Source organism: Puma concolor, chromosome A1, assembly GCF_028749965.1.
Source record: "Puma concolor isolate L17-30 chromosome A1, mPumCon1.1.hap2, whole genome shotgun sequence".
NCBI classification, from domain to species: domain Eukaryota; kingdom Metazoa; phylum Chordata; class Mammalia; order Carnivora; family Felidae; genus Puma; species Puma concolor.
This window is the reverse complement of record NC_141667.1, coordinates 124,219,207-124,232,033: the sequence shown is the minus strand read 5'-3', so window position 1 is coordinate 124,232,033 and position 12,827 is coordinate 124,219,207. Positions and strand designations below refer to the sequence as shown.

Here is a 12,827-nt window from a genome sequence, read left to right as displayed (position 1 = left end):
GTATAAGAGGCACCTGGCTCACTCAGTCGGAAGAGCATGCAACTCTTGATCTCAGGGCTATCACTTCGAGCCCCACGTTGTGTGTAGAGATTACTTAAATAAATAAATAAAAACTTAAAAAAAAAAAAAGAATGTTATAGTGTGAATGTTTTATACCAAGTTACACATCAAAATATGATATAGTATTTTTGTTCTAACAACAATAAAGATTTCTTTATTTACTAGTGAATACTCATGAAAGGAAAATAGGACTTAAGGAAGCGAATTACTCTGAATTATTATGTATATCTTGTCACAACTTGTTCTGAGTTCTGTGCTCTCAGTGTGATTTTTATCCTTTTGCTAATTTCAGTGGAGCAAGAAGTTCCCATAGACCCTCCTAGTGCAACCACCACCACCACCATTGGAATCTCTGCAACATCTGCAACATTTACAAACGTGTTTGGGAAAAAAAGGGCCAATGTGGTGACGACCCCCAGCACCAATCGGAAAAATAAGAAGAACAAAACGAAGGAGACCCCTCCCACTGCACATTTAATATTACCAGAACAACACATACCCTTGGCACAGCAGAAAGCTGATAAAAATAAAATAAACGGAGAACCCAGAGGTGGTGGTACAGGTGGGAATAGTGACTCCGACAACTTGGACAGCACAGACTGCAACAGTGAGAGTAGCAGCGGCGGTAAAAGCCAAGAGTTCAATTTCACCATGGATGTGAATTCCTCCAGTGATAGGAGATACCCATCACTTCTTCTCCATTCCCAAGAAGAAAAGACAAGTAATGCCACTTCCAAAACTCAAACACGGTAAATTTTTCTGATTTGTTCACTCTCCATCCACCTTTCCTTTCTCGTGCCTGGCGCAAGAATTTAAAGTACATTTTTTAGCACAAATTACATTACACAACGTAAGGCTACCACATTGCCTGACTGCAGTATTCAAACCTGAAATTCACTAATATCCTAATCATGTGCACGTTATGAAGTGAGATTTTTAGAGATGTTTATGATTCAATTTTGAAGCTGAAAAAGTTAGCATACCTTGATTTTATTTTAACTGTGTCATTTTTATTGATTGTAGTCCAACTTTGAGCTTCTGAGTCCATTTAAATACTAAAGTAGATGATGAACTCTTTGTCCTATTTCTGCCTTTCCAAATTGTTGATAATTTGATGTGCCAAATTTTAATTCAAATATTTCAATGTAACTTTGTGTATAAATGAATAGTCTCTTGAGTTTCTATCTTAAAATGTGTTTTATTGGACTTGATAATTCTTTCTTCTCAGACTTGAAAGTGAAACAAATACTAATTCCTTATCAACAAGCTATAAGTCAGTGCCATTGCCATTAAGTTCTCCTAACATAAAGCTGAATCTGACTAGCCCCAAAAGGGGACAGAAAAGAGAAGAAGGGTGGAAAGAAGTTGTACGAAGGTAAGTAGAATTAGTCTTATCTTTTTAACTTTCATAGACCATGTAAGTTCTATCTAATGAGGTAGTTACCCAGTTAATTAGTGAATCATTTGAATGTGGTTATTATTTGTGCCACACTAAATCCAGAGTAGGCTAAAGTAAAATGAGAAGCCATATGTAAATTTTGCATATATATTTTATATGACACAAAAAAATGTTGGCTTTACAATAACAAAAAATGTTTTATTAAAACATAACATCTACAGATGTTATGTTTTATTAAAACATAATATCTACAGATGTTTCCAGATATACCATACAAAATGGTCACAAGCTTCTTACAGGGAAGATTCTACATTTGACAGGAAAATCACAATGTTATTAGTGAGGACTACAAGGTTTGTTTAATTATCCCATTTTGGTTCAAACAATCAAATTTATCGGTATACAGTGTTTAAATAAAGTTAGACTTCACTAGAGAACCACATATCCTAAAGAACTGGCTAGCTGCTATTAACTAGTGCAGTTGCTATCCCGATAAGGGGGAAAAAGAGCCCATAAAATTAAAATAAAACTACCTTCACCCTCAAAAAAGAAAAAGAAAAGAAGAAAGAAAAGTACAGTAAAACCTTGGTTTGAGAGCATAATTCATCCCAGAAACATGCTTGTCATCTAAAGCCTGTGTATATCAAAGCGAATTTCAAGAACCATTGGCTCAGTTGTGATCATGTGATATTTGGTATCACATACTACTCATATTGCAGGACATGGCTTGTTTATCAAGTTAAAATTTATTAGAAATCTTCGCTCATCTAGGGGCACCTGCATGACTCAGTTGGTTGAGCGTCTGACTTCAGCTCAGGTCATGATCTCACAGCTCATGAGTTTGAGCCCCTCATCGGGCTCTGTGCTCACAGCTCAGAGCCTGGAGCCTGCTTCAGATTCTGTGTCTCCCTCTCTCTCTGCCCCTAACCCACTCCCACTCGCATTCTGTCTCTGTCTCTCTCAAAAATAAATAAACATTAAAAAAGAAAGAAAAGAAAGAAAGAAAGAAAGAAAGAAAGAAAGAAAGAAAGAAAGAAAGAAATGTTTGCTCATCTTGTAGAACACTTGCAGAACAAGTTACTCACAATCCAAGGTTTTACTGCACCTTCAGTCACAGTGTTTATATTTAAGCTAGGATGGGAGAAATGAATAAAAGCAGACAGGCCACAGCTTTCAAATGTTTTATACAATCCAGATGATACTTTTAGCCTCTGTTCATACTTTACAACAGGGAATCAGGACAAGATACAGAAATGCTAATGTATATCAAATCATATTAAGTCACCAAAGGACTGAAATGTCTGGGCTTTTATTCTGTATTGCTTTTGAAGTTTGTGTCCATTAAATGCAAACAGAAAGAAGTCTTGGCAAAATAGGAGAAGTGATACCTGATGATCAGATCGATTTAAATGTTACAGCATGTAGCCTAGTCTATGCTCTAGCTTTCAAAATACCCAAATATATTCTTCCCAGCATTAAGATAATAAATTTTGAGCATGAAGAGTATTTTAAGGGCTGCCTCTGATACTCTTCTAGATGGAATAATTCAAGTTTGAAGGTCCCTCCTTGAAAAGGGGAATCCTGGGGTCCAGCACTGAGCACTTGAAAATAATGGGTGTCGCTCTCATCTGGTTCTGCTTTACTTAAAAAGTGCTTCTGCCAGCAAACACTGGGTTTCTTTGATAGTCCTTAGGGACAGCCAGGCCAGGCCATCTTATTAGATCCCAAGATCAGCCTCTGGTCATCTCTCGGCTCGCTCAGCTCACATGTAAGTGGAAGTCAAGTCCCAGGCTCCACTTGTGGGTTGCTTTTTATGTAGTTCAAACCTGAACTGCATTTATACTTGTTATTGCTAAGTATAAATTACTGATATTGATAAGCTGGTCTCTCTTACTTGGTATGAAGTTTAATAGTATGTTATGCATTGTTTTCGTTTAGAAAAAGTCAGTCCATATGGTCATTGCCGTTTAGTTGATGTGTGATGTTTTCAGCGGATTGGAATGCTTAGATCATGAGTTATTTAAAATATAATTTTGTTTTAAATGACAAAGTAATATTTACTTTCACTAAGTTAAATTCAATATGAGAGGGAGTCAGTTTCTAAAACGAAAATTTATAGTAATTTCCCCTTTAAGGTTTGAGACATATTATTCTACATGAACATACTAGCTGAGACATCTTTTTAAGTAAAGACGTTTGTTTTCATAAGCTCATATTTTGTTTCATAAGCTCATAAGTCTTCATTTTATAGGTCAAAGAAATTGTCTGTTCCAGCTTCCGTGGTTTCCAGGATAATGGGAAGAGGAGGATGCAACATCACTGCAATACAAGATGTTACTGGAGCCCATATTGATGTGGATAAACAAAAAGATAAGAATGGCGAGAGAATGATCACAATAAGGTAATTGTGGAAAATGTATATTAGTAGTTCTGTATGGAAATTAAATGTTTTTAGAAGCATACTTGTGTTACGCATGGCACAATCAAGAATTTTAAGGTTAAAAGTACCTCTGTTTTTATCTCTTTGATCCTGTTTTTATGTTTTGTTGGTTTTCTCCCCAGGGGTGGTACGGAATCAACAAGGTATGCGGTTCAGCTTATCAATGCACTTATTCAAGATCCTGCTAAGGAACTGGAAGACTTGATTCCTAAAAATCATATCAGAACACCTGCCAGCACCAAGTCCATCCATGCAAACTTCTCATCTGGAGTAGGCACCACATCAGCTTCCAGTAAAAACGCATTTCCTTTGGGTGCTCCAGCTCTTGTTACGTCACAGGCGACAACATTATCTACTTTCCAGCCCACTAATAAACTTAACAAGAACGTTCCAACAAACGTACGTTCTTCTTTCCCAGTTTCTCTACCCTTGGCTTATCCCCACCCTCATTTTGCCCTGCTGGCTGCTCAGACTATGCAACAGATTCGGCATCCTCGCTTACCCATGGCCCAATTTGGAGGAACCTTTTCACCCTCTCCCAACACTTGGGGACCATTCCCAGTGAGACCTGTGAATCCTGGCAACACAAACAGCTCTCCAAAGCATAATAATTCAGGCCGTCTACCGAACCAGAACGGGACTGTCTTACCCTCAGAGTCTGCGGGGCTAGCTACTGCCAGTTGTCCTATCACTGTCTCTTCCGTAGTTGCTGCCAGCCAGCAGCTGTGTGTGACTAATACCCGGACTCCTTCATCGGTCAGAAAGCAGTTGTTTGCCTGTGTGCCTAAAACGAGCCCTCCGGCAACAGTGATCTCTTCTGTGACGAGCACTTGTAGTTCCCTGCCTTCTGTTTCCTCTGCACCTATCCCCAGCGGGCAGGTTCCCACCACCTTTCTGCCTGCAAGTACTCCTCAAACACAGCTTTCTTCACAAAAGATGGAGTCTTTCCCTGCCATGCCACCCCCCAAAGAGAAAGCGTCCACACAGGAGCAGCCCATGGCCAACCTGTGCACCCCATCTTCAACTGCAAATAGTTGCAGTAGCTCTGCCAGCAACACCCCAGGAGCTCCAGAAACTCACCCATCCAGTAGCCCCGCTCCTCCCTCCACTAACACACAGGAGGAGGCACAGCCACCCAGTGGATCTGACTTAAGTCCTATGTCCATGCCTTTCGCATCCAACTCAGAACCTGCTCCATTGACTTTGGCATCACCCAGATTGGTTGCTGCTGATAATCAGGACACCAATAACTTACCTCAGTTAGCTGTACCAGCACCTCGAGTTTCTCATCGAATGCAGCCCAGAGGTTCTTTTTACTCAGTGGTACCAAATGCAACTATACACCAGGATCCCCAGTCTATTTTTGTTACAAATCCAGTTCCTTTGACACCACCTCAAGGCCCACCGGCTGCAGTGCAGCTTTCTTCAGCCATGAACATTATGAATGGCTCTCAGATGCACATTAACCCAGCAAATAAATCTTTGCCACCTACATTCGGCCCGGCCACACTTTTCAATCATTTCAGTAGTCTTTTTGATAGCAGTCAGGTGCCTGCTAACCAGGGTTGGGGAGATGGTCCGCTGTCCTCACGAGTTGCTGCAGATGCCTCTTTCACTGTTCAGTCAGCATTCCTGGGTAACTCTGTACTTGGACACTTGGAAAACGTGCACCCTGACAACTCCAAGGCACCTGGCTTCAGACCACCTTCCCAGCGAGTTTCTACTAGTCCAGTTGGTAAGTTATTATAACTATTACTGCAGTTCAGTATGGGGCTCTTAAGTGTAATTGAATCCTTCAAGATAATAAAGCACTTATTTTGTACATCGTATCACATGATCTTAAAGAAATGAGTCTGTGTCGGGGCGCCTGGGTGGCTCATTTGGTTAAGCCTCCGACTTCCGCTCGGGTTGTGATCTCCCAGTTTGTGAGTTTGAGCCCTGTGTTGGGCTTTGTGCTGATAGCATGGAGCCTGGAGCCTCCTTCCAGTTCTGTGTCTCTTCTCTCTCTGCCCCTGTGCCTCCCCTTCTCACGCTGTCTCTCTCTCTCTCTCTCTCAAAAATACATTTAAAAAATTAAAAAAGAAAGAAAGAAAAAAGACTATGTCATAAATACTAAAGACCCTTTAATGATTGCTGTTTGAGGGGGCAGCAACATAGCTGTAGATAATCACTCACATACAATGAGCTGCCTTATATGGTCTATCTGATGTTTCTGTCCCTCATAGCAAGGAGGTTATACCTTGTGTCAGTCCATTTTCTAAGAATTGGTATAATGATATTAATAAAAAGGGACTCAGGATACTTCAAGGATTTCAAATTTATAGACGTTTTTAAAATCATCATGAATGTTTGCATTTCTCAGATTTAAAAAGTTTGTGTTACAGAAGCGTTTAGGTACCAGTCCATAACCTACATTATTCTTTGAAATATTCTACAATATTTCAGTCTTGGGTGCTCAGGCTCAATGTTAATATTATTATTAGAGATCCAGTCATTTGTGGGCTCTTAATGTAAAAAGACCAACTTAGATTCAGCTCTTTGGTTTTTTGAAATTACAAATTAGCTGCTGAGGCGTTATAAGAAAGATATAGATATGAGTCTAGTATTGACTTGGATATATTTAGAAAACCAGTCTTTTTTCCAGAGTCAAAGAGCCAAATTTGAGTCTAATGTGCACTATTCTGAAAAACAAATTAGAAATTGTAACTGACATAGAATGGTGTAAGAGGCTCTGTTGCCTCGTAGCATTTTCCTTCCAGTGAGAAAACCGTCTTTCATAACCCAGCCTTCCTTTTTGTTTATTACAAACTGACCTATGGTGTTTAAATATGGAAGTTTATGGATATGGTGTGACCTTAATTTTCATTTCAGGTATGCTTTTATTTACTTGTCTTTTCAGGAAAACAGCTGTTATATCATCCTTCCTTCTTTCCTTCCTTCCCTCCCTCCCTCTCTTCCTTCCTTCCTTTTTCTTTCTTTCTTTCTTTCTTTCTTTCTTTCTTTCTTTCTTTCTTTCTTTCTTTCTTTCTTTTCTTTTCTTTCTTTCTTTCTTTCTTTCTTTCTTTCTTTCTTCCTTTCTTTCTTCCTTTCTTTCTCCCTTCCTTCCTTCCTTCCTTCCTTCCTTCCTTCCTTCCTTCCTTTCTTTCTATGTTATTCACTTTTGAGAAAGAGACAGAGACAAAATCCAAAGCAGGCTCCAGGCTCTGAGCTGTCAGTACAGAGCCTGATGCAGGGCTCAAACCCACAAACCGTGGGATCATGACCTGAGCTGAAGCCGGACGCTTAACTGACTGAACCACCCAAGCGCCCCTATATCATCTTTCAAGTAAATATATAAGCCTACATAAGATCGACTGTGGTCCAAATGTTCTCTAGGATTTTTTTTCTTAATTTTTTATTTTTTTCTATAAATAGATATTTGTTTTCACTTTTTGTTTGGAGGAAACTAAAAGATTTTCAAAGGCCACACACAGGGTGAAAGAACTCATTGCCAGTGCTCAGGCAATCAGTGTAGAAAGCATTTATCTTTGACTTGACTGGCACTGACATGTGAATTCTGAATGCCTTAGCCAGTTTGACTTCAGAACTCTCATATTCTCATGTTTGAGCTCTTTGCATTCCACATGCTGCCTCCCAGAAGATGTACAGATTATGAAATTCTAGAAAAAAGAAAAAAATCAAGGATATCTGCTATCTAGTTTGGTAGAAAACAAGGTTTGGGAACCTTAATTATTTAGATCTAAAACATCAAAATTATTTATTGCTAATAAAAAAATAATCATTTTTTTAGAAAGCAAGCATTAATCCTGGACCTTCCCTCTGGGGTCCAGGATTGGTAAGCCTGGCTATATATATGTACATATACATATACATATATTATGTATTTACTTTTTTTTATTTATTTCTGAGAGACTGAGAGAGACAGAGCATGAGCAGGGAGGGGCAGAGAGAGGGAGACACAGAATCCGAAGCAGGCTCCAGGCTCAGAGCTGTCAGCACAGAGCCGAGTGCAGGGCTGGAACCCACGAACTGTGAGATCATGACCTGATCAGAGGTCGGACGCTTAACCGACTGAACCACCCAGGCGCCCCAGCTTGGCCTTATATCTTAACTGCCTGTATGGCTTCTTTTGTTTCTCTTCTTTCATGGATATAGTTTACTCTCCTGGTTGTTTCACAGGTAAGAAATAGTAATACTGGAGAAAATAGAGAAGGATGTGGAGAAATTGGAAACCTCAAATATTGCCAGTGGAAATTCAAAGTAACATAGCAACTTGAAAAAAACAGTTTTTGACAATTCCTCATAAAGTTACACAAGGGTACCATACGATCCAGTAATTCCACTCTTAGGTCTCCCCAACAGAAAACCTATATCTACACAAAAAAACTGGTACACAAATGTTCATAGCAGCATAATAACCCAAAAGTGGAAATTGCCCACAGTCCATCAACTGATAAATATGAAACAAAATGTAGTGTATTGATATAATGGGATTATTAGTCAGCAGTAAAGAGAAATGAAGTACTGATGGATGCTACAGCATTGATGAACATTGAATACCTGATGCTAAGTGAAAGAAAGGCAGTCACAAAAAGATCACATACTGTATAATTCTATTTATATGAAATTTCCAGAATAGGTAAATCTACTGTGGTTGCTTAGAGGTGGGGATATGGAGTAAAGGACAATGGGGAGTTACAGGTAATGGGTGCAGAGTTTCTTTTAGGGAAGACAAAACTGTTCTAAAATTGATTGCGGTGATGGTTGTACAACTCTGTGAATCTGCTAAAAGCCTTTGAACCATATACTTTAAATGGATGAAGAACTGCTTGAGAGAAGTTTGACAGTTTTTCATGTTGATTTTAACTATTTTTTCCTGAAATGAGTACGTATAATCCTTTTGCACACACCTGTTCCCTTTCCCCGATGCATTCTCTAGAAACAGCAGTGGCATTTGAGAAGACTGCTGAATTCAGATTTACACAAACTAGATAGAAACTTTGATATAGTTTGCAACTGTTGATTTTTTGTATCAGATGGAATACTTATCTTTAATAGTATGCTTTTCCTCATTAGGAAGGAAACATTGGTAGATTGTGTTATTCATCTTCCATAGGAGACAACTGTATTTATGTAGATGAACAGCTGTACTTTTAGATTTTCGACAAAAGGAAAAGCAGAAGTTACTGATGGGCACCACTTAGTCACAGCATGCTCTCGTTGCATGTCCCCTCTAGTGAAAGCTTTGAGATTTATCCAGAACATTATTCCAGGTGATTGCTTTTTTTTTTTTAATGTTTATTTATTTTGAGAGAGTGAATGAGCAGGGGAGGGGCAGAGAGGGAGGGAGAGAGAAAATCCCAAGCAGGCTCTGCGCTGACAGCGCAGAGTCCAACACAAGGGCTCAATCTCACAACTTTGAGATCATGACTTGAGCAGAAATCAAGAGCCCAACACTTAACCAACTGAGCCACCCAGGAGCCCCCAGGTGATTGCCATTATTTTTTTTTTTTCCAATGTTTATTTATTTATTTTTTTTTTAAATTTTTTTTTCAACGTTTATTTATTTTTGGGACAGAGAGAGACAGAGCATGAACGGGGGAGGGGCAGAGAGAGAGGGAGACACAGAATCGGAAACAGGCTCCAGGCTTTGAGCCATCAGCCCAGAGCCTGACGCGGGGCTCGAACTCACGGACCGCGAGATCGTGACCTGGCTGAAGTCGGACGCTTAACCGACTGCGCCACCCAGGCGCCCCCCAATGTTTATTTATTTATTTTGAGTGAGAGCGCTCAAGCAGGGGAGAGGCAGAGAGAGAGGGAAAGAGAATCCCCAGAGGGTTCGCTCTCGCTCTCTCGCTCTCTCTCTCTGTGTGCCTCCTCCCCACCCCCTGCTGCTCCTGTGCACTCTCAAAACAACAACAAAAACATTGCACTCTTCTATATTTAGTGCTGTTTAGTGATATTCTTCTGGACTGCAAGAAAAAAATGGGTTTGGGCCATAATACAGTGTCACATAAATGGATTATTTTGCTGTGATCTACAAAAGTAAACTGTATGCTTTCTTCTTTTTTAAAAAGGAATTAAGTAAAGTTAGGGCTTTCCATGTTAAAGCCTTGGCTGATTTGATGTCTGGACCTGTTTTATTTCAGGCTTACCATCCATTGACCCATCCGGCAGCTCCCCATCTTCCTCTTCTGCTCCCCTGACGAGTTTTTCCGGCATACCAGGAACTCGGGTTTTCCTGCAAGGGCCTGCTCCTGTTGGGACTCCAAGTTTCAACAGACAACATTTTTCTCCCCATCCTTGGACAAGCGCCTCAAACTCATGTAGGAATCCTGGAGAAACTCTTCCCAAAGAGTCTTGAATAAGTTATTAACCATTTGTCTCAGGGAACTCTGCATAGTAACTTCAGTAAACTAAAGTTTAGTAAACTAAAGTCAATGGTATGATGGTATGCAGATACCAAAGGTTTGTACTGCAGTCATGTCAAAAATTATCAGTCATTTGTGGGATAAAAACTTGAGAAGAGTCAAGAATCAAGAGAAGAAGTACAAGTAGTTTTATAAAAGGAAGGACCCTTTGAGGATAGTATTGCAAAATAATTTCTTAAGTCTGCAAAGAAGTCAATTCATGTATCTATTCAGTTTGGTATGATTTCTTAGTTTATTTTTATATTTTAGAAACCATATGATAGTGCCATTTATAAAGGACAGTATTCCTTTATTCTTAGTTATTGCAACATTCAGAACAGATGAAGTTCTAACGGTACTTGAACAGGATTCAATTTTTTAATGAGCATCATGACATAGTCAATGAGTATTGGCCCTTTTGACAAGGAAAATTACCACCATGACCTGAGAATCCCAGTAAGAAACCAAGTCATGAATTGAATCCAAGACATTTGCTAACATTAACCTTTCTTCCTTATGGAGTAAAAAGGGTTGTGGAAAGACACAAAAGAAAACAGCCAAGTATAGAGGGCCACCAGCTTTTTTCCAGACAATATGCTAGTTACTATACAAACATTGCCACATTTGAGTTCGTTTAAAATTATGTTTTACATAATTGTACAATATATGTTTTGAGAAGATTATTTAGAACTACAATAAGAATTACTCCTATTCCTATTCTAGGCCTTCCTTCTAGCTTTTTCATCAATCTGGAAAAAAAATTTTAGACTATTTGTTTATACTCATTATACACAGAAGTAACAAAATATTCATACAACTTACATATTTTCATTTGAATGATCTTCTAAAATGAAATTTTTCTTTACAGAACCCGTGTTGTGATCTTTCCAACAAGGTTTCTCATATTCTTATAATTAGTTTTTAATGTAATAAAACAATAGAGAAATATTTTGCCACCAGGTGACTCTCCTATTCCATCTGTTTCTTCGGGATCATCTTCACCTCTTTCAGCCACCTCTGCCCCACCTACATTGGGCCAACCAAAAGGAGGCAGTGCCAGTCAAGATCGAAAGATACCACCCCCCATTGGAACAGAGAGACTAGCCCGGATTCGGCAAGGAGGGTCTGTCGCACAAGCCCCTGTGGGGACCAGTTTTGTCGCTCCTGTTGGACACAGTGGAATCTGGTCATTTGGTGTCAACGCTATGTCAGGTATAGTTACCTTGCCCTCTGTCTGGAGGGATAGCTCAAGTAAGTTGTGGGATTTTGCCCTGATAACTTAGTTCCTTAAAACAAAACAGCTTAGTTCCTACACTTAATGATCAGTAGGGGTGTATATACCTTTGAAGAATTCAGTTTCAGAGTTTGGAATGTTAGTTTCCTTTATACATAATAATATAATATGTATAATAATAATAAGTATAGATTAGACATAAAAGATTCAATGCATATTTCCTTTCCCTCTTAAGCTTTCCAATATAGAATGGGATAATAATTTGAGTTCTTTTGGAGAGTATTTACTCTTTTGAAGGACTAGGTAGAGTATTTGGGGTATTCAAAGGACTTCACCCAGTTTTCCAGGAACTGGTTTTTTTGGCTTGCGAAGATTGTCATGAACATGCACTGAGCTTCTCATAGGAATGAGTTCGATAAAATTTAGTGTGAAAAAAAGATTAAGTAGTAATATTTTGTCATTTTACCTAAATAAATATCAAACCCTGTCCTCAATTCTTCTTTCCAGAAGGCTTATCAGGTTGGTCACAGTCTGTGATAGGAAACCATCCAATGCATCAACAGTTGTCAGACCCAAGCACATTCTCCCAGCATCAACCAATGGAGAGAGATGATTCTGGAATGGTAGCCCCCTCTAACATTTTTCATCAACCTATGGCAAGCAGTTTTCTGGATTTTTCTAAAGTGAGTCAACAAACATCATTGTAACGTGTTTAACACTTTGCCAGCCAATGTTAAGGAATAGTTTATACTGAAATAATTCTCCCTTTGGGTGTAATGAGTTTGTTTCCATGACTTAGCCAGATCTTTTGCCCAATTTCAAAAGTAAGTTATGTTGGCTACAGTAGTTTGTCCTCAAACTATGCTGAGGATGCTTCCCTCCTCTCAAAAAACCTGAGACATTTAGACTTCTCAGCTTTGGGTTTTGCTGCCACAGCTTTGAGAGAGGCCTCTGCCCCTCTACAAAGTTGGCTGTGAGCTCCCCAATGCCCTGTTGTCTGCTATCAGAACTTTCTGACTGCCCTAAAGCCAGACTGTGGCTGTAGGCAACCAAGTAGGGTTTCCCTCGTCTTCTTAGCACAAGCTCATTGGTGAAACTAAAATACAGAAAAGTTGAGGGTATTATCTGTGTTCATCAAAGTTGGGAAATTTCCTGATGATTTGCTATTGGATTTCATCGGTTGGGTTTTTTTCTTATTGTTGAAAAGTGTTGCTGTTTCAGGTTATCACTTTTGATTTCTCAATACCATATGATGCTGTATTTAAAGGATCCTCTGTAGTTCTG

The 12,827-nt window shown here is 39.2% G+C and overlaps 1 protein-coding gene across 5 annotated transcripts in view; it reads left to right on the top strand.

Moving 5' to 3' along the window:
- ANKHD1 (ankyrin repeat and KH domain containing 1) overlaps nt 1-12,827 on the top strand; it is a 134,419-nt gene that overhangs the window by 120,582 nt on the left and 1,010 nt on the right. For 3 of the 5 annotated variants that reach the window (XM_086702572.1, XM_086702556.1, XM_086702547.1), the window contains 7 exons: nt 353-809; nt 1,289-1,435; nt 3,711-3,860; nt 4,022-5,634; nt 10,049-10,225; nt 11,270-11,521; nt 12,051-12,226. In XM_086702572.1, coding sequence (XP_086558698.1) covers nt 353-809; nt 1,289-1,435; nt 3,711-3,860; nt 4,022-5,634; nt 10,049-10,225; nt 11,270-11,521; nt 12,051-12,226 — 2,972 coding nt within the window. The remainder of the gene's footprint in view (nt 1-352; nt 810-1,288; nt 1,436-3,710; nt 3,861-4,021; nt 5,635-10,048; nt 10,226-11,269; nt 11,522-12,050; nt 12,227-12,827) is intronic. The other 2 variants (XM_025923734.2, XM_086702552.1) reach the window with 1 other exon arrangement.